Source organism: Aethalodelphis obliquidens, unplaced genomic scaffold (assembly GCF_003676395.1).
Source record: "Aethalodelphis obliquidens isolate GAN/ISIS:26980383/991018 unplaced genomic scaffold, ASM367639v1 scaffold121, whole genome shotgun sequence".
Classification (NCBI taxonomy): Eukaryota; Metazoa; Chordata; class Mammalia; order Artiodactyla; family Delphinidae; genus Aethalodelphis; species Aethalodelphis obliquidens.
In genome coordinates, this window is record NW_020838065.1 from 1,975,869 (window position 1) to 2,000,718 (window position 24,850).

The 24,850-nt window shown below is 44.7% G+C and overlaps 1 protein-coding gene across 1 annotated transcript in view; it reads right to left on the minus strand.

The window, feature by feature from the left end:
• COL23A1 (collagen type XXIII alpha 1 chain) overlaps positions 1-24,850 on the minus strand; it is a 353,566-nt gene that overhangs the window by 316,471 nt on the left and 12,245 nt on the right. Inside the window, exon 2 of the mRNA XM_027098167.1 lies at positions 6,528-6,594. Coding sequence (XP_026953968.1) covers positions 6,528-6,594 — 67 coding nt within the window. The remainder of the gene's footprint in view (positions 1-6,527; positions 6,595-24,850) is intronic.

A 24,850-nucleotide genomic window follows, 5' to 3' on the forward strand; every position in this document is an offset into this window, starting at 1 on the left:
CAACTCTGAATCGCCTCGTCCCTACCTCTCTGGCAGCCCTGGCAACAATCAGGAAGGTAAGAGGCTGCACACAGTGAGTCTGGACTGGCCTGGGGGCAAGGGATCTCGGTTCCTGGTAACCACTAACTCACTTTCAGGAAGCAGTGCCAGGCCCTGCTACAAACTCTCTACAAGCACATTCAATCCTCGCACGATTCTATGAGGTAGGTAGTATTAGAAACCCCACTTCACAGATGAAAAACTGAGGCACCGGGAGGATAAGTTCGAGGTCATGGAGTTGGTAAGGGACAAAGAATTTGTTTTTTAATTTATTTTTGGCTGCATTGGGTCTTCATTGCTGCATGTGGGCTTTCTCTAGTTGCAGCGAGCGGGGGCTACTCTTCGTTACGGTGTGCGGGCTTCTCATTGCAGTGGCTTCTCTTGTTGCGGAGCATGGGCTCTAGGCACACAGGCTTGAGTAGCTGTGGCACACAGGCTCAGTAGTTGTGGCGCATGGGCTTAGTTGCTCCGCGGCATGTGGGATCTTCCCAGGCCAGGGATCGAACCTGTGTCCCCTGTATTGGCAAGCGGATTCCCAACCACTGCGCCACCAAGGAAGTCTGGGACAAAGAATTTGAATCAGGCAGTCTGGGTCCAAAATTCAAGTGCTTAATCACTGAGCTGCACTGTCTGTTGGACCAGCTCAACAGAGGGAAGAGACTTATGTGCTTGAAGTGGAGGCAAGCCTCTGGTCAAACTCAGGGTCTGTCCATAGTCCCCACTTAGGACCACCTGGACATGTCTAGCCAGCTGCCCCCAGAGCTGGACTGAAGTGGTCATCTATTATTTATGTCTGCCCAGCTGCATCCCTTTTCTCTTTTTCTGGGAATAGCACCCTACTTTTTCTTGAGGTAACCACCCTTCCCCACTCTCAGCCTACATGATTCTGGTAGTGTCAACCCTCCCCCACAACGGCCTCCCCCCAGGTCCAAGACCAGTCACATGACCCAGACCTGGCCAATCAATGTGTCCCATCCTCCAGGAACAGCAATTAGTACAAGGAGAGGCATCTGCCCCAAGCCAGGCCAATCAGGGTCAATGCTGGGACTTCTTTCTTTAATCACAGTAAAATACAGACAAAATTTAAATATCATTTTAACCATTTAAAAGTGCACAATTTCACGGCATTTAGTACCTTCACAATGTTGTATAACTATTGCCACTATCCATTTTCCAGAACTTTTCCATCTTTCCAAACAGAAACTCTGTACCCAGCAACAATAACTCTCTGTATTAGTCTGCTTGGCCTGCCAAAACTAAGTACCATAGTTTGGGTGGCTTAAACAACAGAAATCTATTTTCTCACAATTCTGGAGGTTATAAGTCAGAGATCAAGGTGTCAGCAGGGTTGGTTTCTTCTGAGGCCTCTCTCCCTGGCTTCATGTCATCTTCCCTCTGTGTGTGTCTGTGTCTTAATCTCTTCTTATAAGGACACCAGTCATAGTGGATGAGGGCCCACCCTAATGGCCTCACTTTACCTTATTTACCTCTTTAAAGACCCTGTCTCAAATACAGTCACATTCTGAGGTACTAGGTGGGGGTTAAGACTTCCACATCTGAATTTGGAAGGGGATACAATTCAGCCCATAACACTCCCTATTCCCCAATGCTGACACCTTTGAGAAAGGGGAGTGCTCTATCTGCTGGGGTTGCTGAGAAGGTCTGATATAATGCTGGGACTGTTGGTGGCCACTTTCCCACCCCAAGGAGACAGTGTCTGAAAATGACTCAGGGAAGAGCTGAGAGGCAGAGAGAGACCGCTGAGCCCAGACATACCTGAAACTGGCGGCACCTCTGACCTCTCTATTCCAGTTGTGTAAGCTAATAAGTTTCCTTTTCGTTTGTTTATTTTATTAATGTAATTAAAAGAGTTAGTTAAGGTAAGGAGCTTTTACACCAGAATGGCCCATATCTCCAGGATGTGCAGGATGTGCCCACTCGGTGGCTGTTTAAGCATCAGAGTCAAATGCAAACCTCTCAGGCTCCAGGGTGCTGGCCCCGACCCATCCCTTGGGATGCTCAAATGTTCACAGCACAATGGGGACTGGGTCGTGCCAGAGTCTCCCACAGAGCAGACTTCGGGGCCACCCCCTGCAACATTCCAGAATTGCTGCTCTGGTGGTGGCGCCCCAAACAGACTGAGGGCTCCTATCCTTTCAGCCCAGTGACCCAAAGCCCTGCAGCAGTGCCTGGCTCATGACGGGCTTCAGTACAGAACATGAGGAAGGCAGGGAACCGGGCAAGACAACAGTCCTCCTTCCCTCCAACAGTTCCCTGAAGGACAGTCTGTAAGAACACAGGATGGGAAACAATTCAAACGTCCTTGGGGTGTGGACTGGCCAGGTACCTCACAGGACAGCCCAACAGGATTTTGTCTTTTAACCCAAAACAAGGTAACACCTGCTCTCTGATACATGGAATGATTCAGACCATCTCAGAGGGAAACTGCAAACCGAGAAAGCAACACCGGGACAACAACATATACCATTTGTGTAAAACCAGGAGGGGAGCTTCTCACTGAAATGTATCTAAATGACCTCAAAAACCTCAAAAAACTGTCCTACACCATAACCACCAGCCACACGTGGCAATTTAAATTAAGATTAAACAAAAATTTTCTTTATTGAAGTATAGTTGATTTACTATGTTGTGCCAATCTCTGCTGTAGAGCAAAGTGACACAGTTATACACATGCATACACTCATTTTTATATTCTTTTCCATTATGGTTTATCACAGGATATTGAATATAGTTCCCCGTGCTACACATTAGGACCTTGCCGCTTATCCATTCTAAATTAAACAAAAATTTTAAATTCAGTTTGTCAGTTGCACTAGCCATGTTTCAGGGGCTTGGTAGCCCCACATGGCTGGTAGTGGCTGCTCGATTAGCAGAGAGATAGAATATTTCCATCATCACAGAAAGTTCTATTGGAAAGGGCTGCTCAGAAGGACATCAGCAAATGGGTAAAGGGCCCCTGGAAAGAGGAGCAGGAGAACCGGGGGAGAGGAGGGGAGGGGAATTAGTTTTCACATGTAATCTTTTGTAGTACTTGAATCTTTCATCACATATTATTTCCTATTCAAAAATAAACATTTTAAAACTTTAAACACATTTTAAAACAATAAGTACATAAGTAACATAAGAAAAGAAGACGTTGGAATCCCCAGGTACATGGGTAAGCCACATGAAGCTACAGCCCTGAGTTCTCCGCTGAAGGAAGAGAAGTCTCTTTTGAGGCAGGTGTATGAGGAAGAGCCGCATGAGGGGGCTCCCAGGTGGCAGCCCCACACACCTGATTCAGACCTGGTGCTGTAGGAAGTTCCTATGTCCCCCACATTTTGATTATCTCAGCAACCTTATAATTAGGGTGATTAACGGTCCCATTTATTTTAGTTTCCTAAGGCTGCCACAACAAATGACCACAAACTAGGTGACTTAACATGACAGAAACCTATTGTCTCACAATTCTGGAGGCCAGAAGTCCAAAACCAAGGTGTTGGCAGGGCTGATTCCTTCTGAAAGCTCTTAAGGAGAATCCCTTCCACGCCCCTGTCCAGCTTCTGTGGCTGCCGGCAATCCCGGGTGTTCTTAGGTTTGTAGATGCATCACTCTGGCCTCTGCCTCCGTCTTCCCATGGCCTTCTCCTCTGGGTGTTTCTGTGTCTCAAATCTCTTACCTCTTGACTCTTATAAGGACACTCATCATTGGATTTAGGGCCTACCCTAAACCCTGGATGATCTCATCTCAATATCCTTAAATTAATTATGTCTGCAAAGACCCTATTTCCACATAAGGCCACATTTACAAATACCAGGGGTTAGGACTGGGACATATCTTTTGGGAGGGGGGGGACACAATTCAACTCACTATACCGTTTTATAGACAAGAAGTTCAAGGTTCAAGGGCCTCTCACTTGCCTGAGGTCACAGGGCTAGTTCAGAGCACAGCTCTGCCAGTCCTCCCACCACTGACTCCAGCAAGAGAAGAATCTTGACCTTCCAGCCCGAAGCCTGCCCCTCCCTTCAGCCTCAGAGCTCCCCGAGCACCCACTTCACAATGGGTAACACACACAGAAGAGCCGCCCCCTTCTCTGGCCTCGCTTATCTGTCTTGCTGCATCCTAGGATCTGACAAAAGATTACACTGTCCTCTGGGCCGTGGGAAGGAACTGGGCTAGGGGGATCTGCGGGTATCTTACATGAGATGGGGTATCTCAAATGAGGGTGGTCTGCATGTCCAGACTCCAAAAGTCTGCAGGGCAGATCAGAGCCAGGGAGAAAGGGAATGAGGTAAGGCTTCTGGTATTGGAGAAAAAGCCCTCTGTGCTTTTTATGGCAGAGGAGAATGTGCCAGCCTATGGGGTTTTGCACTGATAAAGGGCTCTAGTCTAAAGTGCTCAAGTGAGTTCTCCAGCTCAAGGTGACAGGAGAGAAAGAGCAGATGTGGACATGGGTGTGCACTGGGGCCTGGCAGAGGCTGCGGTGCTACACCCCCTGGGCCACGCTGACCATACCTGCCAGGACAGCCTGATCACAGCCACAAGCCCCTCGGACAATGACAGCACAGCACTGACTGCTGGGCACCCCCAGAGTCTCAGTGGAACTGAGGATTCTGACCAGGCTTTTGGCCTCCATGGTCATCCCAGAGGCCTTCTTGACACCTCTCCTGGTGAGTCAAGAGACCTCGAGGGAAGACAAACACAAGACTATCTCCAGATCCTGGGCTTTGTATTTCCTCCATGACATCAAAAAGTCTACAGAGCCCACTCCAGTATTGGTATCATTTATTAACACAAACAGTAAGTGGCTGACCAAGATCTGGACCTGGTCTGGATTTATTCAGGAGCTCCATGTCCCCTCACTGCCACCTCCTCCCTCTCCATCTATCATCTGTATTGGTGGTTTTCAAACTTTCAGTCAGCAACCCATAGCAGGGAACCCGTTTCACACTGCCATTTACAAATATAAATGGCTGACACAAATACTTCACTCCAGTATTTTTTATTCCAGTCTCTGCTAGTTCAAAATTTCAGAATGCTGGCTGCAACCCACATAACTGATTTCATGTCTCATAAATGTGTTGTGACTCCCAGGTTTGTTTGTTTGTTTGGCCGCGCCGCTTGGCTTGTGGGATCTTAGTTCCCCAACCAGGGATTGAACCCGGGGCTTTGGCAGTGAGAGTGTACAGTCCTAACCACTGGACTGCCAGGGAATTCCCAGTGACTCCCAGTTTAAAAAACCCTCATCTACATAACTCACATGAATTTACAACCATTCAATACTCAGAAAGAAAGAGCAGGGGAGGAGCAAGAACAATTGTTTTACACATTTTGCAGATCAGCCAAAAATTCATTGGTGGAACTGATTTTTTTCCCCCCACTGAATTGCAATTTCTGACTTCCTGATCTGCTCATGACATCATTACTTATCATGTCCTTTTCCCTCCTATTAAAACCTCAGAGTTCCTATGAAAGGCTAGCTCAAGCTCGACTGTAAAATCCTCTTCCACTGGGCCCCCAGAGACTGAATTTTCACACCATGGGTCCATCTTTGCACAAATCTCAGGGCATCTCCCAATCTGGAGATGTTAATCATCAATAAGCTTGGTTTCTGGACCAGGTGAAGTGGTTTCGGAAATGCCAGACAACTTGGCTAATGGAAGGCATGACAGCAAGGAACAGGGCCCCTGGGTTCAGCTCCCATGTTCTCTCACCTTGTCCGGCATGGTGGGTCATCTGGGAATTGTTACAATTTTCCACTCATTCACTGATATTACATACTGTTCTATGAGAGGATAATTCTAACCCTGAAAACACTGGGGCTGAGACTATACCCCTAAATTCTCAGTCATAATACATGCAAAGCTCCAATGAGGACAACTGGAAGATCGATATGAATCAGGATTTGAGCCACATGGATTAGGAACCAACAAATCCTCAATTCTAGTCACAGCCGTCCTGGTCTACACCATCAAAACCCAAGACACATGATTATTTGAACAAATCAGACCACGTTTCCTGCTCCTTTCCTCTACCTCCACCAAAGAAATGAAAACCAAGAAAAACTATATTTGCCAGATTATTCCTCTACCCACCACCCCTCATGTTCGAAACAGAGCTAGGGTCACAATGTTAACACTGTTCGGATGGCTCATGTCTGTTTCTCCATCTTTAAAAGGGGATGGCTGCTACTTTCCTAGCATCTAAGCCTTTATTGTAAGTCATCTTGAAGAGTTTCTTAGCTCCTCCACCAATACCACCATCCCCATCAAACCAAGTCAGTTAATTTTGCCAGAATCTTTAATGACACACCTACCAGGGAAGATGATGTAGGAAGAAAGGCCCCAGGACAGTCCACAAGGTACCACAGACAGCCTGAAACCCACGGTGATTCTCTTGACCATGGCCTTGGCAGTTTCGGGTAGACAGGAGAGAGAAGACCAGGCCTATGGAAGTCAGGCGCCAGCAACAATCGAACATCCACTTACCTGGGGGACAGACACAGTCCGTCGGTGCTTCTCGAACTGTCCGGAGCTTGACTGGTCCCTCCATCTTCTGAACCAGGAAGAAAAGGGGGGAAAAAATAAGGATGAGTTTTGGAGCGGAGAGGGGTAGAAGCGGAAAAACAGCAAAAACCAACATATATGAAAGATCTACAGTGGTGGTGTTGGTGCTTTCAAGAACAGTTTTTAAAAGGTCATTAAATTCTACAGGCAGTTTTAGAATGGGAGGAGAAACAGAAATAAACATTAAGCAATTACTTGGGAGTCCCTGAATAGAAGACGACAGGTTTCTGCTTTGTTAACAACATTTTCAAATACAAATCCAGGAATGACAAAGGGACCCGGTAGTCCCTGGTGTGAAGATAGGAGGGCAGAGCAGAGGGAGGCCAGGTAGGGCCAATCAAAACTCGCTCTTGAACATCTTTCCCTGCTCCGGAGACCACCCCTATCCAACCCCAGGGAGCCCAAGAGGCCCCTTGGCTACAGCCCCTCCAAGCCCACTGGCTTCAGACCCAATGGCCCAGGGCTAATCCACCCTGATGACATTTTCCTTTCTTCTTACCAGTGGGGATCCTAGGCCTAGAAAATTTAGTTCAGTACAATTTAACAAGAATCTCTACACATGCCCAGCCCTGTGCTAGATTTGGGTGAAGGGAAAAGAACTACCACAAAAATGTAGTCAAAAGTCACAGCTCTGCTATTATGACAACTCACAGTACAGCCCTGGCATAAGCATCACCTTATGTGACACTTGGGTAACCACTGAGGCCTGAATTATTGTCCCTGCCTCACAGACAGGGGATACAAACTTGGAAAAAATAAGAAATTAATCCCCAATCCCAAATCTAGGTTTAGGGGAGTGAAGCAATTGGCCCATAATCCCCAAACTAGCCAAGACTTGAGTCCTGACAAGAATATACGAAGTATTAACCTTTCTCTGGGAAAAAACAAAACAAAAACAAAAACAAAAAAATCTTCCTAAAAGCAAAACAAAGCAAATCTCAAATGTGTTAACTTGAGTTAAAAATGCATACTACCGGGGCTTCCCTGGTGGCGCAGTGGTTGGGAGTCCGCCTGCCGATGCAGGGGACACAGGTTCGTGCCCCGGTCCGGGAGGATCCCACATGCCGCGGAGCGGCTGGGCCCGTGAGCCATGGCCGCTGGGCCTGCGCATCCGGAGCCTGTGCTCCACGGCGGGAGAGGTCACGGCAGTGAGAGGCCCACGTACCACCAAAAAAAAAAAAAAAAAAAAAAAAATGCATACTACCACTAAAAGGGTTACTTAAGGTTCAAACCTAAAAATGTAATTTTTCTCAATAAAAAACATAGTAAAAATGCAAATACAAATACCTGGAAAATAGCACAGCAAACAAACAAAAATGTAATTTTTAAATCACTGTTTTAGAGGAGGTGAGAAGGCACTCCCAGTCTTGAGCCCTTGATCACCAAGCCTGGAATTTTCACATAAGGGGCTGAACAGGGAATTCCCTGAAGATCCAGTGGTTATAACGAACTCCACGCCGAGGGCCTGGGTTCAATCGCTGGGCAGGGAACTAGGATCCCAGAAGCCGTGCGGCACGACCATGAATGAATGAATGAATAAATAAATAAATAAGAAAATAAATAAATAAATAAGAATGGGCTGAACAGCCCAGGACCAGGAGCCTGAAATAAAAAATGTAACCAGGGGAGGCTCTGGCCCCTGCAAAGTACTTCCAAGTTCCACCTCCACTCCAATCTGCCAGCCTTGCCCTCACTTTCCAGATGGGCCACAGAGGCTGATACTGACAAGAGATAGAGTTAAGGCCAAGGTTTTAGAGAACTGGAAGATGTATGATTTTGAACCCTGTGGTGGAGGTGTTTGTGAAAGCAGTACCACAACAGAACTTTTCTATCCTCCCCACACCTCTTAAACCACCCCCCAAGGCCTCGGCTTGTCCCAGAAATCAGAACCTGGCTAGGCCTCTTGGCCCTGGGCTCTCAGCTCCTGTCCAGACCCACACCTGCCACTCACTCCTGCTTAAGCCTGGGGCACTCTTCCCTAGAACTGCCCACCAGGCCCAGAGCCACCCTGCAAGCAGTCCGGGCCGGCCCTGAGCCTCCAGAGGTTCGCGCCTCCGCCCCCGCAGCTGCCACAGGCTCCTACCAGGTGGGTGAGACCACAGCAGCAGCAGATACCACCTCCACCCCCACCCGACCCCAGGCCATGTGCACTGGAGTCTGGAGCATCCCAGCCATGCCCATCCTCACTGTACTGGAACGCTGCAGTAGGTGCCCACGATGCAGGTGTGAGCAGGACCTCAGAACTCACTTTTCCCCCATTATACTTGCAGGTACTATTACAGAGTTCAAAATTCACTTGGAAAAAGAATCCAGCCTTCTAGTTTAAGCCAGTCAATTTGTATGAGAAGCTCTCAGCTGTTTTTATCGTTTCTAGAAAGACTAGAAGCTACGCTAATTTCCTTTTTTAAAAAAAATGACAAAAGCATTTAATGCTAAAAAACAATTCGCTTTCAACAAGTGCTATCACATCTGGGCAGCTCCCCTAAGGAGAAGGGGGCTTTATCAAATACTGATAGGAAACACAATTACTTTTAAGCTACTCTTATCTTCAAACAAAAACTAAACAGAAAACTATTCAAGAAAGGAAAAAACGTATTGTTAATGCTAGTAGATGGGATCATAAATAACTGATTGAGGTTTTGTTTCGTTATTTATTCTAACTCCTTTTATGCATTTGTTTTTCTGGATTAGATAGTGAATCTGCAAAGTTTTATCTTAGTCCTCTATCCTCCCCCCCACCCCCCCAACCCCCACCCCCAACTCTGGAGTTGAAACATCCCTACTAGGAACACAAAGTGAAATGTCTGTATTAGAAACCCAGTCCCGCAAACTTTATTTCCATGCCTTCTTTTTTTTTTAATTCTAAGAAAACATTCTTTTGTGTCCTGGTTTGTAAAAATGATTCAAAAGTCTCAACTTTTTACATTCAATTATCTGGCAGCACCCCTAGCATCTGCAAACAATATGGTCCTGGTTTTACATATGCAAACAAGTCCTGACTCCAAAAGTAAATAAAGAATGAGTTTCTGAGAAATGACCGGAGACTTTGGGAGTGTTCCCTCCAGAAGTACTGAGAAGGAGAACTTGGAGTTGGGGGGGCAAGAGCTGAGAGAAAACTAATCAGAGAAAATCATGGTTTCCAAAAAAGCATTACATGGTCAGATGATAAATTTATCAATGATCTGTTGAAGCATTAGTCTCAAACTCTTCACCAGATATTTGATCACATCCCTGAACAGCTGTATTTTGATGAAATATAGATTAATATACAAAAAAGGATGTAATGTTTTATTTCTGCAAAATGCTACAGATAAAGCCACAAAGACATTCCTATCCTTTGACAGAAAATTCCTACTCTAGGGAGTATATCCCAAGGAAATAAATCATCAGGAGCAAAAAATTGATATTCATGAAGTTGTGCTGCAAAACAGTGGGAGTACTTTAGTGAAGGATGGTGAATCCCATTCATGAAACTGTCACATCTTCATCAAAAATCATTATGAAGACTATGTAGCAACAAGGAAAAATGTTTATGATACAATAAATAATGTTTACATATGTGTAAAAATGCAGGTGTGGGATGGCAGCAACTACCAAAACATCAACCCACTTGGGTGTAGGGATTACAGTGATTTACTTCTTTAAAGTTCTTTCTGTGTTGTAATATCATCTCAGCAGAAAAAAAAAAAAAATCCTGGGGAGGAGAAAAGCCAAAATGAAGCCCTAAAATCTCCCTGCCTAGGGCAATTTTTGAATGACAGACAGATGATTCTGTCTCCTCAGGAAGCTGTAACTAACTCCAGGATCAACCCTGAAAATACACACAGGCACCACAAACACCAGAGGAAGACTTTCGGAGGATCAATCCTGCCCTGCTACAGTCACATCCTCTCTGCCTTCTTTCCATCCCCTGTAGGGAAGGGCCCATGTGTACATTCTTATGGCCACCAGCAACTCAAGACGGCAGCATTTCCCGGCCTCTTTAATATTCTTTTTTCATATCCCACCATGGTGATGATGAGGATAGCAAATATAAAGTATTATTATCATCAAGTTTATTGATTACTTACTATGTGCCAGGCACTGTACCAACAACTGTTATCTTATTGAGTCCTCCCAAGAACCCCCATGAGGCTAGGACTATTTTTTTTTATACTCATTTACAGATGAGAAAATTGAGACTCAGGGCAATGTAAGTGTCAGGACTGGACTTGAATCCTGGTATCAACTAACTTCAACCACAAAGTAAGAGAACCTCTGCTTACCAGCAATTTTAATGTCTAATAAATTAAAGAGTTGCTACCAAAAAAATCCAGGCCATACGAAACTATAGGGACTGAAATTAGGTCAGTGGTTGCCAAAGGTTGAGGGAGTAGGAGGAATGAAACACAAGGAGACTCATGAGGAGCTGTGAGGTGATGGAACTGTTCTGCATGGTACTGGGGTGATGGATATACTCCAAGCATTTGTCAAAAACTATTGGACCATACATCATAAAGAGGAAACTTTAATGGATACAAATTTTAAAAAATAACCAGGATGCTGGAAAATCCCAGGGTGGAATGCAGGCTGAAACAAATTAATATAACTATATTAAGATTACGTGACATAACCTCACTGAAGGTAGTGGGGAAAAACATGTAACTGACCTAAGTCACTTTGCAAAATACTGTTTCAGTTGAGAACTGTAAGGCTGAAGACCAAAGGAACTGTCCATAAATGCTATACTCTGATAGGTACAGTTGTTTCACACAGGGGTACAGGGTAGCAATTTTGAAATTACTATACATATATATTGGGGTTGAACAAGTGAGTAAATAAACTATGGGTAATGAGAGCCTGGTTTCTCACTGTCCAAGAAAGAAGTTATAAATAAGCAAAGGGGGAAGCTGGATTAGTCAGAGACATTACTATGAGGTCATGTTTATGTTATGCACACAGACAGATGCATACAGAAATAACTACAGTTATGTGAATATAGAGTGAATAATAACCCAAGCTGCCTGCAGAGAAGACCTACAGCCAATGACACCCTAGTAGCAGCAAGCACATTCAGCACCTAGATCTTGGTTTCTAAATACCATTCTCCAATAAAAAGAACCATGACTCCTTGGAGAAATGACTGATTCTAGAGTCAGGGCAGGAAAAATACAAGATAAGCCTAGAGTATCTTGCAGTGCCAGAAAATAAGGAAGTGCTTTAAAAAAGGGGGGCGGTACATCAAAGAAACAAAACCAAAGCAAAAGAATTCAGAATGGCAAAAGCTGGAGCAACTTAAGCAACAAAATAAATGATGTAGTATTGAATTATTATCCAAAGAATAAATTAAATATCCATGAGTCCATACTGATATAAATGATTAGATAAATAAATACATACATACATAAATAAATAGGGAAAAGAGACAAATCTTCCTTACAGAAGAATTCCAAGTAATTTATGTAGATACTTCCCTCTCCAGGAGGTGAAGCTAAATTCCCCTCTCCTTGAGTATGGCCTGGACTTACTTAGTGACCTACTTCCAAAATGTAGAGTAGGGAAAGGAAAACAGTAACTTTATAATGGAGAAATCTAGCAGATACCACTTTAATCAAGTGATCAAGGTTAATGTCACCAGTGATAGGTCATGTTGACATCATAGACCACTGACATGATGTCATGATAGTGTCAATCCACCTGAGTGGTATTCTTCCCAAACACTAGTAACCCAGTCTAATCATGAGAAACATCAGACTAGCCCAAATTCAGCAACATTCTACACAATACCTGACCAATATGTCTTAAAATTGTCAGTCATAAAACACAAGGAAAGACTGAGGAGGAGATATGACCAGTAAATACAATGTGGTCTCCTGGGTGGGATCCTGGAATAGGAAAAGGACATTAGAAGAAAAACTGGTGAGAAGATCTAAATAAAGTCTGTAGTTCACGTTAAAAAATGGATAGCAGAATTACAAAGTCATTTACCACTGATTAAGATATAACTTTGTTATTTTATATAACAGATTATTCTTTTTTAAAAAGTTAAGGTCAAACTCACATAGCATCAAATTAACCATTTTAAAGTGAACAATTCAGTGGCCTTTAGGGGATTCATAATGTTGGGCAACCACCCCTTTCATGTAGTTCCCTCTATCTAGTTCCAACACATTACCATTACTCCAAAAGGAAATCCTGTACCCATCAAGCAATAGCTTCCCTTTCCTCCCTCCTCCTAGCCACCAATCTGCTTTCTGTCTCTATGGATTAACCTATTTTGGATATTTCATATAAAGAGAATCACACAGTATGTGACCTTTTGTGTCTGGTTTCTTTCACTTAGCAAAATGTTTTTGAGATTCATTCACTTTGAATAATGTGCCAGTATTTCATTCTTTTTTACGGCTTAATAGTACTACATTGTATGTACATACCACAATTTGTTTATCCATATATTCCTTGATGAACATGTGGGCTGTTTCCACCTTCTGGCTATTGTGAATAGTGCTGCTATGAACATAAGTGGACGTGCATGCATTGTTTTAATACCTGTTTTCAATTCTTTTGGGTATATACCTAGGAGTGGAATTGTTGGGTCATATGATAATTCCATATTTAACATTTTGAAGACCCACCAAAATTTTCCACAGTGGCTGAACCATTTGACATCCCCACCAGCAGTGTATGAGGGTTCCAATTTCTCTCCATCCTCACCAACAGATCCTAATGGATGTGAAGCTGTATCTCATTATGGGTTTGACTTGCATTTCCCTAATGACTAATGATGCTGAGCACCTTTTCATGTACTTGTTGACCATCTGTATATCTTGTTTGAAGAAATGTCTGTTCAAGCCCCTTGTCTATTTTTAAATTGGGTTGTTTGTCTATTTAAATTGGGTTGTTTGTCTATTTGTTCATGAGCTCTTTTTTTGATGAGTTCTTTACATATTTGGATACTAAATCCTCATCAGATATATGATTTGCAAATATTTTCTCATATAATAGATCCATTCTTGATCAGAATTCTAACCACCTCCAACTGAGACACAATATGAGAGTGTGAAAATCATCTTGAAAACTGGAGGTGACGGGAGTGGTCCATGGCTTCATGCTCGTCTTCACATTAGTCATTTTTTTTTCACATTAACCTTTATTGAAATCTTGCTAGATGAATAGTGGGTTATTATTACTCATGAATTTGACCTGGTTCTTTTTAGTTAATAGTAATTATATTCATTTTCTATTGTTGCATAACAGATTTCCACCAACTCAGCAGTTTAAAATAACACAAATTTACTATCTTATGGTATTTGTGATCGGAAGTCTAGACACAGATGAACTTGGTTCTCTGCTCAGGCTCTCATGAGGCTAAAGTCAATGTGTCATCTGCGGGTTTCTAGAGCTCTGGGTCCTCTTTCAAACCCATGTGGTTCCTGTGGTCTGAGGCCCCCATTCTCTTTCTAACTGCTGGCCAGAGGTCATTCACAGTTCCTTGCCATATGGTCCCCTCCACACACCCTCTCATGCTTCAAGGAAGGGTCCAGTCTTTTTTAAGGACTCACCTAATTAAGTCAGGCCCACCAAGGATAAGCTTTTTAACGTAACTGAATCATAGGTTGAGTAACTCAATCATATCATCATAATCACAAGTTCTGCCTACACTCATGGGGAGGGAGTTATACAAAGTGTGTACAGCAAGGGGTGGTAATCTTGGGAGCGATCTTAGAATTCCACCTGCCAGAGTATTGTATCACAGTTAATTTTTTACTTTTGACAAATGTACTATGGTTATGTACATATGTACATAATATGTTTCTATACAACTAAAATTATTCGAAAAAATTTAAAAGGCTACATCATGGATTTCAACTTTCAGGCAAGACGGAGTAGCAACGACTAGATTTACATAGGTACATAGGTACAATATGTTTCTATAAATCTAAAATTATTACCCTAAATTTAAAAGGTCACATTATGGTTTTCTACTTCCAGGCAAGAGGGAGTAGTAATGACTAGATTTACTCTCCTGCCCAAAACAATATCAAAAACCGAAACAGGGCTTCCCTGGTGGCGCAGTGGTTGGGGGTCCGCCTGCCGATGCGGGGGACGTGGGTTTGTGCCCCGGTCCGGGAGGGTCCCACATGCCGCGGAGCGGCTGGGCCCGCGGGCCATGGCCGCTGAGCCTGCACGTCCGGAGACTGTGCTCCGCAACGGGGGAGGCCACAGCAGTGAGAGGCCCGTGTACCGCAAAAAAAAAAAAAAAACCGAAACAAAAATAGAAATCCCACAAATAAGATATATGAAGCAATGGTTTTGAAGATATAGGGATCAAGCAAGGAAAGAGATTGATCCTCAGAGACACAGAAAACGATTACTCTGGCTTCCTGCCTGGGGAGAGTTTCCAGGATGTGGCACAGGGAGAGGAAATACAGGTGGAACCTGGCAACTGTGAGTGCAGGGATGCCAAGGTAGTTAGAGTTTGCAGAGCAGAGGACCTGGTAGGTGAGAGCTGCACACAGAGAACCATGGAGACCTTTAAGGGTCCTCACGGGGTATTCCACAGAGGGTTGATCAGCATGTGTGTGAAGAAACAACCTGAAGCCAGGGAAAGGATTAGAGGGAACAGTGCCCAGCTCTCACACAGGGCTGGGAAGAGCATCTGTTCAGACACTGAGTAGGGTACCAAGAAGGGTCCTGCCTCAGTGGTAGGGAATAATCAACCCTATGCTAAATATAGCTCTGATTCCAGCTAATGGATCTTAAAAACAAGATCCAAAAGGATCAAACTATTACAAGTAACATCTATGACATAACAAAGCTCATGAATATTGATAGAAATATAAAAATATCCAGCACCCAAAGAGGTAAAATTCATAAATGTCTGGCATATAATCAGAAATTACCAGCAGGAAAATAGACCCCATAGTGAGCAGAAAAATCAATTAATTGAAAATGACCCACAACTGCCACAGGTGTTAGAATTAGCACACAAGGACCTTAAAACAAGAAATATAACTGCATAGTGTATGTTCAAAAGGTTAAGTAGAGAGAGCAAAGATATTAAATGACCTGAACTGAAATTCTAGAGATGAAAGCTATCATGTCTGAGATGGAAAATAGGGTAGAAAGGATTAATGGAAGATTAAACATTGCAGAGGAAAAGATTAGTAAACAGCAACAGAAACTATCCAAAATGAACACAGAGGGAAATTATTATTTTAAAAAGAAAGCATGTCAGTGAACTTTGGGATTCAAGTGGCCTAATACGTGTGTAATTGCAGTCCCAAGGAAGAGGGGAAAAAGAGCAGAACAGAAAAAAATATTTGAAGAAGAAATGGCCAAGAAGTTTTTCAAATTTTGATGAAAACTATAAACTCACAGATTAAAGACTCTTAATGAAACTTAAGCAAAATAAACACGAAGAAAACTACACCAAGCCATATCATAATTGAATTGCTTAAAACCAGGGATAAAGAGAAAATCTTAAAAGCGGTCAAAGAAAAAAGACATTATATGAACAAATGAAACTCGCATATACTGCTGATGGGAATGTAAAATGATACAATGTTTTTGAACAATGGTTTGGCAGTTTCTTAAAAAGTTAATCACGATCCCGCGTGCCGCGGAGCGGCTGGGCCTGTGAGCTGTGGCCGCTGGGCCTGCACGTCTGGAGGCTGTGCTCCGCAGCGGGAGAGGGCACAACGGTGAGAGGCCCATGTAACGCAAAAAAAAAAAAAAAAAAAAAAAGTTAATCACACATCTATCAGATGGTCAACCATTCCATTCCAAAGTATTATACCCAAGAGAAATGAAAGTATATTCCATACAAAGACTTGTACATGAATGTTCATGGATGTTTATTTGTAACAGCCTCAAACTGGAAATAACCCAAATATCCATTAACAGGTGAATGGATAAACAAATTGTGGTATAGCCATATAATAATACTCGGTACTGAAAAAGAATGAACTAACAATGTATGCAAAAGAATCAAAGAAACTCTCAGTAATTATACTGAGTGAAGGAAACCAGGCTCCCCTCCCCCAACAAAAAATACATACTGTGTGATTCCATTCCTACAAAAATCTTAAAAAAAGGAAAGCTAATTAATTGTGTAGAAATCAGCAATACTTGCATGGCAGGTGGGAAAGAATGGAAGGGAGAGAATTCAAGGGGGAAAGAGGAAAGTTTTGAGGGTCATGGACATGTTCATCTGTGGGGATTTCACAGGTGTACACTTATGTCAAAATGTAGCAAATTACACATTTCAAATATGTGGAGTTCAGTGCACTTCACGTATAACCTAACAAAAGCCAAAGGACAAGGGCACCCAGGTCCTGGCTCCCACAGGCTTGGCCAGCTGGTGGGGCAGGCATCCTGGGCTTGGGAAGCATCAGTTCACCACCCTGAGCCTCAGCTTCCACCTCGGTGTCAGGTAAACGTCACAGCAGAGCCAGCTGAAGACAACCAGTGAGAACAGCTAGCCCAAACCAGGCATCTGGCAGGAGCTCAGAAACTTTTCTCTTAGGAATGTGGGTTTAATCAGTGACTCCCATTGGCATGCTGAGTGACTCTCTTCTAAACCACATCGGCAAACATTTCCTTAAAGGTCCCTGTTCAGTCCCAAAATACAGAAGTGTGTTTTGAAAGGTTTGGTCTGCAAACAAAATGCAAGTCTTCAGTAATCGTTAATTCATGTTCCCATTCATTATTTTTCAAGGACGCACACATGACTTCCCATCAGAACCCGCTTTCTAAGGTTCATCACACTGGCCTGACAGAAAGAAATCCCATCAACAGCCATGGGAGGGGAATGAACAGTTTCCATCATGGTTTCTTTTTTTTTAGCCATACAGAGTGGCTTGTGGGATCTTAGTTCCCCAACCAGGGATTGAACCCGAGCCCTCAGCAGTGAGAGTGTAGAGTCCTAACCACTGGACTGCCAGGGAATTCCCTCCATCGTGGCTTCCGACATGTTGAGGAGAGCCCTCAGGCTGCTCCCATGTGTGGCCTCCAAGCCTCCTCCATGCCACAGCCCAGCTGCCATGTCAGGCCTGCTTGAATCCCCACACTGGGCTCCAACTGTTCCTGCTGGCCCCTGCCCTCTTCATCCTGCCCACAGTGAACGTCTGGAGTTTCCCTGATGTGTCAAGTCTGATTAGATGGTGGTATGGGCTGAATCGTGTCCCCCACCAAAATTCACGTGTTGTAGTCCTAACCCCTGATCCTTCAGAATGTGGCTGTAATTGGGATAGGGTTTTTAAAGAGGTAATTAAGTTAAAGTGAGGTCATTAGAGTGGGCCCTAATCCAATATGACTGGTGTCCTATTAAAAAGAGGAGATTCAGACGCATATACACACAGAAGGAAGACCATGTGAGGACACCAGGAGAAGATGGCCATCTGCAAGCCGAGGAGAGAGGCCTCAGGAGGAACCAACCTGCTGACACCTAGATTTTGGACTTCTAGCCTTTAGAATTACGAGAAAAGAAACATCTGTTGTTTAAGCCACCCTGACTGTGGTACTTTGTTAGGGCAGCACCAGCACACTGACACAGATGGGGTCCCTCAGACACCCCGACCCCAACCCCATGCCTCCTTCAGATTCCCCACCATCCCCAAGTGAACTGAAGTGAGAGAAGGCTGAATGGACCTGGGGCCTTGATGCCAGGCAGACTGAGAAGTTTTCACCTTACCGGCCCACAGGTGATGAGAGGCACTGAGGGTTGATGGGGTGAGGAGAGGGACACAGCGCTGAGAATATTTAGGAAGATGAGTGAGAAGAATGCGCAGTGGCCAGACCTGCCTATGGCATGGACTCAGAGAGGCAGCGCTAACTGAACAAAAGCCCAGGAAGAGATCATCAGCAGAACCAGGACCGGCTGGGCTGAGTTATACTATGGTGCTTCTTCCAGCTCAACTCATTCAAGGCCACGCCTAAGGTGTAAGCTTCATCATAGGAGCCGGAAGGAGGAGGAGGAACTGTCCCCAGGAAGGACCTGGCACTGATGTTAGCAGTCCCGACAGCCCCAAAGCTAGGATTAGCCAAGTGGGGAGTGGTTAAGGAGAGAACTCCTGGCCCCTCACTGTCCGGGGCAGTCCTGGGAAGGGGCCTTACTCCATCCTCACAGAAAAGCAGTGAAGCAGACACCATCACCCTTTTTCCAGAGGAGGAAGTTGAGGCTTGGAAAGCCAACTGATTTGTCCCAGGACACAGTGGCCAGTTTAGAGGCAGCTCCAGGCTCAAACCCAGGTCTCCCAGATCTGGAGCAACAGCATGAGCTGTGCCAGGCCCAGTCAGGGGGTCTTCAAGGTGGGACAACTTCTGTGGGGAGGCAAGAGGTCAGGCTGGTCTCACCCTTCCTGCTTCCTTCCCAGCTCCTGTGTGCACATAAGTGTGCATATGTGCATGCACACACCCATACACACCCCCACACATGCACACACTTATATTCATATACACACTTAGACACATATGTGCACTCACATATATATACACACTCACATACAGGCAGCATGCTCACATGTGTGCACACTTGCTCTCACACGCATACACACCCACACGCATGCACACTCTTGCGCTCTCCCAGCCCTCGCACTGGCTCACCCTCACACACACATACTCTAATCCCATTGCCATGTGAACTTGTCCTTCGTTTGTCTGAACCACAAGATGGATCTGAAAACAAGATGCTGTAGATGATAACAGCCCATATATCACACAAAAAGGCACATTTAAATAAATGGACAGACGCTGGTTTTTGTGTGATGATCCTCCTTGGAGGCCCAAGTTAAGTAGATTTTATTTAAATTGTCTTCTGAAAACACCAGAATTCTTTCTAACTACTTTATGATTTGTTTCACAACATAAAGTTGGAAGCAAATTCTGTTTTAAAAGTTCATATTACCCATTGGAAGGCACTTTCCCCACCCAAGGTTTTGTGGCTACATCAGAAAAATAAAGGTTTTCTCATTTACCAATATGAACAGAAGCAGATGTGTGTGAGGCCTCCAATTCATTAGTTTAATCATGAGCATTTGGGAGTATTTGTGCTATATTGCATAACCACAAAAACAGACTAACATTAATTAAAGCAAATTTATTGGCTGTTTGAAAAATCCATATAATAATTTTCATGAATAATTAGATTTTTATTTTGGTCAAAACTGAAATTTTTTATTTAAGTGGAAAATCTCATTCTGCTCAAATGAGAGACGGAAAAAACATGGCTATGAAGCTAATGCAGTCTTTGTCTTTCTTCAACAACCAAGCCACATTTCTCTATCATTGACTCAGAGACTGGACATGTGTTAATACCTTTTTCGCTTCTGTATGGCCTTAACAGGATGGCAGAACCCCAGTGGTAAAAAGATCTTAAGATCATCCTTGTAACCACAGGACTTCCTATCCAATTAGCAAACAGAGACATTCCTTCCGGATTCAGTCAAAGAAGAATTCCAACAAGAAGAACGATTTTCAGGATGTGTACGATGCACTGAGCTCTTCGGACATATCAACTTGTTTAATCCCCACAGAAACTTTATAAGGCAAGTACTATAATCCCCATTTAACAGATGAGCAAACTGAGGTTTGGAAAAACAGCAATTTACCTGAAGCTACACAGCTGAGAAATGACAGAGCTGGGATGTGAACCCAGTTCTGCTTAAAGCTAAAGTCTTCCCCACCACCCTCCACATTGGACACCTGTGGAGGATGTCCACACTGGCAGAAAAAGCTGCCACTGCTCCAAGCTCAAGTATTGTTTCCATGGGGGGCTGCTGTGAGGCTGCAGAAAGGGCTCAAAGCTAGGAGTCAGGTCACCCAGGCTCAGGCGCACGCTGCCACCTGGGGCTGGTCACTGTCACTTCTGGGAGGGTGAAGCCTATCTCTCAGGGGTTGGGATGGTGCTGTTAAGAAACACCACAAGGAAGAATACGTGACCCTTCTGTCCAGGGCGGGCACTTGGGAGGCCCTCAACTGTTTCCCCTGTAGTCTCCAGGAGTACAGTGACATGGCTTTCTTTAAAACTATATCTGCAGGGAATTCCCTGGTGGTCCAGTGGTTAGGACTCCGCACTTTCACTGCCAAGCACCCGGATTCAATTCCTGGTTGGGGAATTAAGATCCCACATGCCATGCAGTGCAAAAAATAATAATAATACATAAAATAAAATCTGGTAGGGGAGACATAATATATTTTTTAAAAAAACTGTATCTGCAAACTTATTTTTTCTCCCAGTGGTTGGTGCTTAGTACTGAAATATGTTTCCAGACATGATGAAGGGATGTTTTCTAAGTGTCTGTGTCAACAATTAAAGATTAATCCTGATCCTACACATGGAGAAAATCGATTGGGGAGGAGCTGGAGGTCGTGTGTGGCCTACAGAGAAGTTTACCGAACAGAGTTACATTTGCTCACAGAATTAGAAGTCGCAGCACAGACCAAGTGCAGTGCCCGGTACTGCAAAACACTACTCAAGGAGGGTTCTGCACCAAACCAACAAACGAGCCTAATTCTGAGATGAAATCTTCAGAGTTCTTCCAAATCTTACTTTAAGACTTCTTTATCATTTGCTTTTGCTTTTGCTTTCAAAAACAGCAACAGACCCAACTGAAATGAAAGTTCAACCAAAAGACAGATTGAATCCACTTTTCCCATCATAAAACTTGAAGCATGATTTCACAGTGGTGCAACAGTTTTGGAATTCCACAGGAGGATGAACATGTATGTCATGGACAAACTTGGATGGTCCAAAACCAAGACAAAAAACAAAGCCCTAAAAATGATCCTCTTTAGGCAGGTACTCTACATCATAAAAAATAACAGAAGTAAGAAACTTTCCCCATAAAACCATCAGCTGTCTGTGCCAACGAAGATGTGGAGAGGCCTAGATGCCGTGTTGACAGAGTGATGCAGATTCCACTGATGGAACCCTATGTGGTCATGAAACATGACCATAAAGACTGCAGCACCTGGAAAAATGTGTTTGATAAAAGGTTGGAATATACAGAAGCAAGGTGTAAATGGTGTGTGCACTTAGGTACACATAAATCTGTCCATCCATATAAGAATTGGAAGGGATCGTGCAAAATGTTAAATGTCCTTGTTTTAGAGTGATGGGATTATCAATAACATTAATCATGTTAAATTGACATACATCTTGGTTATTTCAAGTTTAAAAAGGGAGGAAGGGGAAGGGTTGCCAAGCAGGTGTGCTATTTCCCAACATTGGGTCTAACATCCTAAAGGAGGTGGCCACAGTCCAGGAGCAGTGGGAGCTGGGGAGCTGCTGAGCAAAGAGAAAAGGGTTTGAAAGAACTCTGTCTCCCACCAACACCTAACAATGCCTAGTGGGGGGCAGGGGTCTGAATAATTAAGGCAAAAGGGGGAAATGTGTAGAAATCTGTGGTGAAGGAGAGGTCTCCCTGAAGGTGTAGGATTACACCAAAGGCCTTTGGGACCCTGACACTGAAGAACAGCAGGATCTAGTGCTCAGAGCTCACCCTGGGCTGTACAAGCTACTCTGTCCAGCCCTCCCTTCTCTTCCTGAATCACCCTGGCCCCTCCCCACAGGCTGAGCAGTGCTCTCAGCCCTGCCTCATGCATAGAGAACTGAGGCTCTGGACCAGCCTGGGCCACACAGCCAGCAGGTGGTGGCTGCTACAGACTGAATCATTGAGCCCCCCGCCCCCCTGTAATGGGATTAGGTGATGGGGGCTTTCACAGGTGATTAGGACATGAGAGTAGAGCCCTCATAAATGGGATTAGTGTTCTTATAAAAGAGACCCCAGAGAGCTCCCTCAACCCTTCTGTCTGCCATGAGAGGACACAGGGAGAAGACCGCCTATGAACCAGGAAGCGGGTCTACACCAGACACCAAATCTGCTGGTGCCTTGATCTTGGACTTCCTAGCCTCCACAACTGTGAGAAATAAATATCTGTTGTTTAAGCCACCCAGTCTGTGGTATTTTGTAACAGCAGCTTGAACAGACTAAAGACAGTGGCCTTCTGATTCCTTGTCCAGAGCGCTTCCTCTTCAAACACAGGTCCCTCAAGGCCACCCTGACACACAGCACCAGGCAAAGCTGGGCAACCTCCTGGCCTCACTGCTCCAGGTCACTGGGACTCAGGGCACCCCAACAGATTCCTCAACCAGTCCGGAGAGGAGCCTCCTTTTGCATGAGTACACTCCTATGGGGAGAACACTCCCTGGGAAGCAGATGAAAATGGGCTGAAGGGGGACTTCCCTGGCAGTCCAGTGGTTAAGACTTTGCCTTCCAATGCAGGCGGTATGGGTTCTACCCCTGGTGGGGGAGCTAAGATACTATATGCCCCACAGCCAAAAAACCAAAACATAAAGTAGAAGCAATATTGTAACAAATTCAATAAAGACTTAAAAAAAAAAAGAAAAGAAAGTGGGCCGAGGAAGGTGGGCCCCAGGAGCAGGCGGCCCTGACTGCCCTCGGGTGGACATGAAACTCATATAAAGGGTGGAGAGAACACACCTGTCCTTATCACTCCTCCTTCCAAGGCCTCCTGCTGACCTGAGGGAGCTCAGGCCTGGCCTGTGTGCCTGGAACAGGTCATGGCCTCCCTCCTAGTGACATTTCTCCCTTGTAAAACAAGGACAATAACCTCTGTCTTCCACGATTCATGATGCTGTTGTGGGAAAGTTTTAAGATTTTAAGTTATCCTATAACTTGTTAAGCTCACATTTTGTGAGCACATTATATTCAGAGAGAAATACAGATTTTGATCCTACAGATAAACCCAAATTTATCAATATACATAAACACCTGCAGAACAAACACCTACCAACCTACTGCCTAGCCCATTAGATCAGAAATCCTTTAGCTGGATTTCAAGCCATTGAGGAAGAATTTCTCCAGAATGTGGCTCCAGTTTATTGCCCAAGCCTCTCTCTTGTTATTCCTTGGATGGTCATCTACTTGGTTTTACCAGCCCCCTGTCTTCTTTCCCTTCTAATAACAACACTCCAAATTGTCCTTTGGGGACCATCCTCCACTCCTGGTCCTTTCAGCTCCAGTGGGGTACACACAGATGTGCACAGGTGCACAGAACCTCCCCCCACCACAGAGATCAGAGATGCTGCCTGGCTCATCTCAGTGACTGGTGCAGGTAATCCATATTGACCACTGGAGTGAATCAGTGGGACTATTGGGAAAGAGAAACTCTAATGCTGAGGACATGGACCTGGAGCTGCTGACAGTTGCCCTGTCACTTCATGGGAAAGAGTGAGGGCATCCTTGACAAATATGGAGCCAACACAAAGAAACACAAAATCAAGGCACCTCTAGCTGTGCCTGAGCAGACATTTCCCTGGACATTTCGGTTAAATTCCCTTTTTAATTAAGCCAGTCTGAGCTGGGGTCCTGTCACATTGCTATTTGAAAGTATAAGGATCCAAAGGCAACTAGAAAGGTGGAATCTAATGAGATGATGCTCAATGAAGGTAAAAGAGACACCCTGCTCTGGGGACCATGATTCTTCCATGATCTCTGGAAGGGGATTTGGAGGCCACAGTGAGATATGGCTGTTGAAAAAGCCAAGGGGGCCTATGGCTGGGATTGGGGTGAGGAGGGGGAGCAGAGCTGCCTAGGCACACCTGATGGGTATAGGGCACTACACATGTTTTCAGGTATACTGATCTCCTTGGTCCTCAGAGTGGCTGGGCCAGTTCCCTCCAGCCCGAGCAGCCTCTTCCACTTACTGCAGGGTGATGTGCAGGTGTCGTTTTTTGTGTATGCCACGATGTGGAAAGAGTTGGAAAGCAGGACCCTAGAGTGCCATCGCCAATAAGGAGGCCACTCCAGTCAGTCACTTTGGGATCAGAACAGCATGCACTTAAGGGTTAAAGACCACAAACTACAAAGCATGGGACTGAGCCAGAGAGAACCCCAAATGCATCAACCTTGCCTTTGACTACTATGGCTAGATGCAGGGCTGGAGAGCAGGACCCTGAGGGAAACAGAAATTTTGCAGCTGGAGAGTGTTCCCAAAGTGTGGAGCAGTGAAGGGGGTATGGTCATGAAAACTGTGGCAGGACAATGGATGACTTCCCCCTCCCTCCACCCCCGCCCTGTCCTCCTCTAGGGTAACATTCTAGGGCACCCATTTGACACTGTTAGTTGCTCCCCAATAGCCATTCCTAGGCTCACAAAGCTACAATTTTGTTCCACTGACAACATGCCCAGACTCAGAGGATTCACCAAGCTTGGCCAAAGCCTCCTGTGGCAACCCCAACA